Genomic DNA, 2,196 nt, shown 5'->3' with positions numbered 1-2,196 from the left:
GTCTTCGCGGCCACGACACAAGGGAAGGCACGGACGGTTCCTGGCCTCGGACATGCGGCTCGTCCCAGGTGGGAATGACAGGCGGGTCCGCAGGAGGCTTTATTCAGAACGCACACACGCAGGCACGGTACCTCGAGTCGCTGGATGCGCCCCTTGAAGAACATGAAGAGGGAGGAGTTGGGGTAGGCAGCCTCCTTCCTGCACAGGATCTCCTTGGCCTCCTCCAGGCCCGCCCGGCTGTCGCTGCCGTCCAGGGCGAAGAAGGGGCGGACGACGGTGTGGAACCAAGCCACGGGTTAAAGTATAAATGAGGGAGCAGATCAAGGGTCCCTTCTCGGCCTTCGAAGAGGCGCCATTTAGAAAACAAGTAAGTAAATCACTAAAAATTCTGTCACTTCAAGTCCACCCCTTTCGGGAAAAGTGCCGTCCTCAAGGAGGCCCTCCAGGGACGCACTGGGCTCTGCCTTAATGAACAGGACGTCCAACCCACAACCAATACTTTTCTGTAAACGTGTGCTCCTGGCACACGCAGAAATGTGGTTCCCTTTTAGAGATCAGGCTGATGTACATTAATAATTCTAACGCTTCCTTTCTCAGAAAACAGTGTCAACATGTAAACAGACAAATGATCACACGTTACAAATCTGTTAAGTCAAATTAACGAAGGACCGCAGTTTGTGTCATTGAATGAGTTTGGGGAGGCACAAACATTTTTAAAATGAAAATTTAACGATCTCACCCTAGCCAGTTTGGCTCTGCGGATAGAGCATCAGCCTGCAGACTGAAGGGTCCCGGGTTCGATTCCAGTCAAGGATACATGCCCAGTTGTGGACTCGATCCCCAATGTGGGGCGTGCAGGAGGCAGCCGATCAATGATTCTCTCTCATCACTGATGTCTCTCTCTCTCGCTCTCTCTCGCTCTCTCCCTTCTTCTCTGAAATCAATCAATAATAATAATAAAATTAACGATCTCTTTAATAGCTACCACATATTATAAATATTCAAATTCCTCAATTCTGACATGAGTAGAAATAGAGCATTCGAAGGCTCCCTGCGATATCAACATTATTGGGGAAAATTCCGACAAGCGGGACAACGTCCAAGGACATCTAGTGTCTGGTAACATCATCCAAATTGCAAATCGCAGGTGTTTACCAAATTGGAAAAAAATCACACCATTTTTAACTGATGGAGGATGGGTGGTCCCTGTTCTGAACAGTACACTCTTGTGTTTAAGTAACTGCCACTTAAGCTTAGACTGAACCACACAGTGACTCGGTTTACTGCGATCGCACCGAGCAGCCAAAGCCACATCTAAGAGACCAGGGACCAACCAGAATCGTCATGAAAATTACCCAAGATGAGGGCAGAAGAATAAAAGTTCATCATCACAGAAAGGTCCGGTCAGACTTTCATCCTTTAAATCTAAGAACCGGAACTGGGACCTCGGTGACTGTGGTCAAGGTCCCCAGGACGGCTTGACACCCTCATGCAAGGCTGAGAATCGGATCGTGTTACCGTCTGAACGCAGGCCCCGCCTGTGAGCCGTAGCACCGGGCCCGCTCCCTAAGACAGCGTCCACCAACCCCGGAACCACGGCCGTCGGCCTTGTGTCGCGAGACAGGAGCTCCTCCCGGCTGCGCGCGGCCGAGCGGTCGCGCCCTGACCCAGGAAGCCGGTCGGGGTCACCGTCTGACTCCCGGTCGGACACAGGCCCGCGTGGTGGGTTGGTGCCCGTGTGGGGCGTGCAGGAGGTGGCCGATCCATGATTCTCGCATCATGGATGTCTCTCTCTCTCTCTCCTTCTCCCTTCCTCTCTGAACGCAATACCAATAAAAAAATAAAAAAGACACTCGCATCACGTCCACCAAACCCGCGTTTACCTGGCGCTCCTCTCCCGGCCGACAGCTGGCCCCTTACTCTCAACACTACGTTACCTACAAAGCAGTGCAACAGCTACTCACGTAGCTAAAGGGGCCTTCATGTCCTTACTTTCGCTCGCATACATCAGTGAAGACAGCCCCTGGCGGCGGTCTCCGGGGAACCCCAGCAGGTTGATGATTTTGAGCAGGTTGGGGGGCACCATGGAGATGCAAAGGTGGAACAGGCCGTATCCAAAGCTCACGGCACCTCTCAGCCGGCTCAGGGTCTCCTCGGACACCCCGTCGGCCGCCGCGTGGTTGTCGTGGCGGCGTC

The 2,196-nt window shown here is 52.9% G+C and overlaps 1 protein-coding gene across 1 annotated transcript in view; it reads right to left on the bottom strand.

Annotated features, from left to right (window-relative positions):
• Nucleotides 1-2,196, bottom strand: part of TTC39C (tetratricopeptide repeat domain 39C) — a 26,191-nt gene that overhangs the window by 16,639 nt on the left and 7,356 nt on the right. The window contains exons 5-7 of the mRNA XM_015570541.1: nucleotides 1,962-2,196; nucleotides 1,621-1,631; nucleotides 132-286 (exon numbers count right to left, since the gene is read on the bottom strand). The exon at nucleotides 1,962-2,196 is cut by the window's right edge and continues 2 nt beyond it. Coding sequence (XP_015426027.1) covers nucleotides 132-286; nucleotides 1,621-1,631; nucleotides 1,962-2,196 — 401 coding nt within the window. The remainder of the gene's footprint in view (nucleotides 1-131; nucleotides 287-1,620; nucleotides 1,632-1,961) is intronic.

This window comes from Myotis davidii, unplaced genomic scaffold (genome assembly GCF_000327345.1).
Source record: "Myotis davidii unplaced genomic scaffold, ASM32734v1 scaffold1467, whole genome shotgun sequence".
Taxonomy (NCBI): Eukaryota; Metazoa; Chordata; class Mammalia; order Chiroptera; family Vespertilionidae; genus Myotis; species Myotis davidii.
Note: the sequence above shows the minus strand (reverse complement) of the source record. Positions and strands in the feature narration are given on the sequence as shown.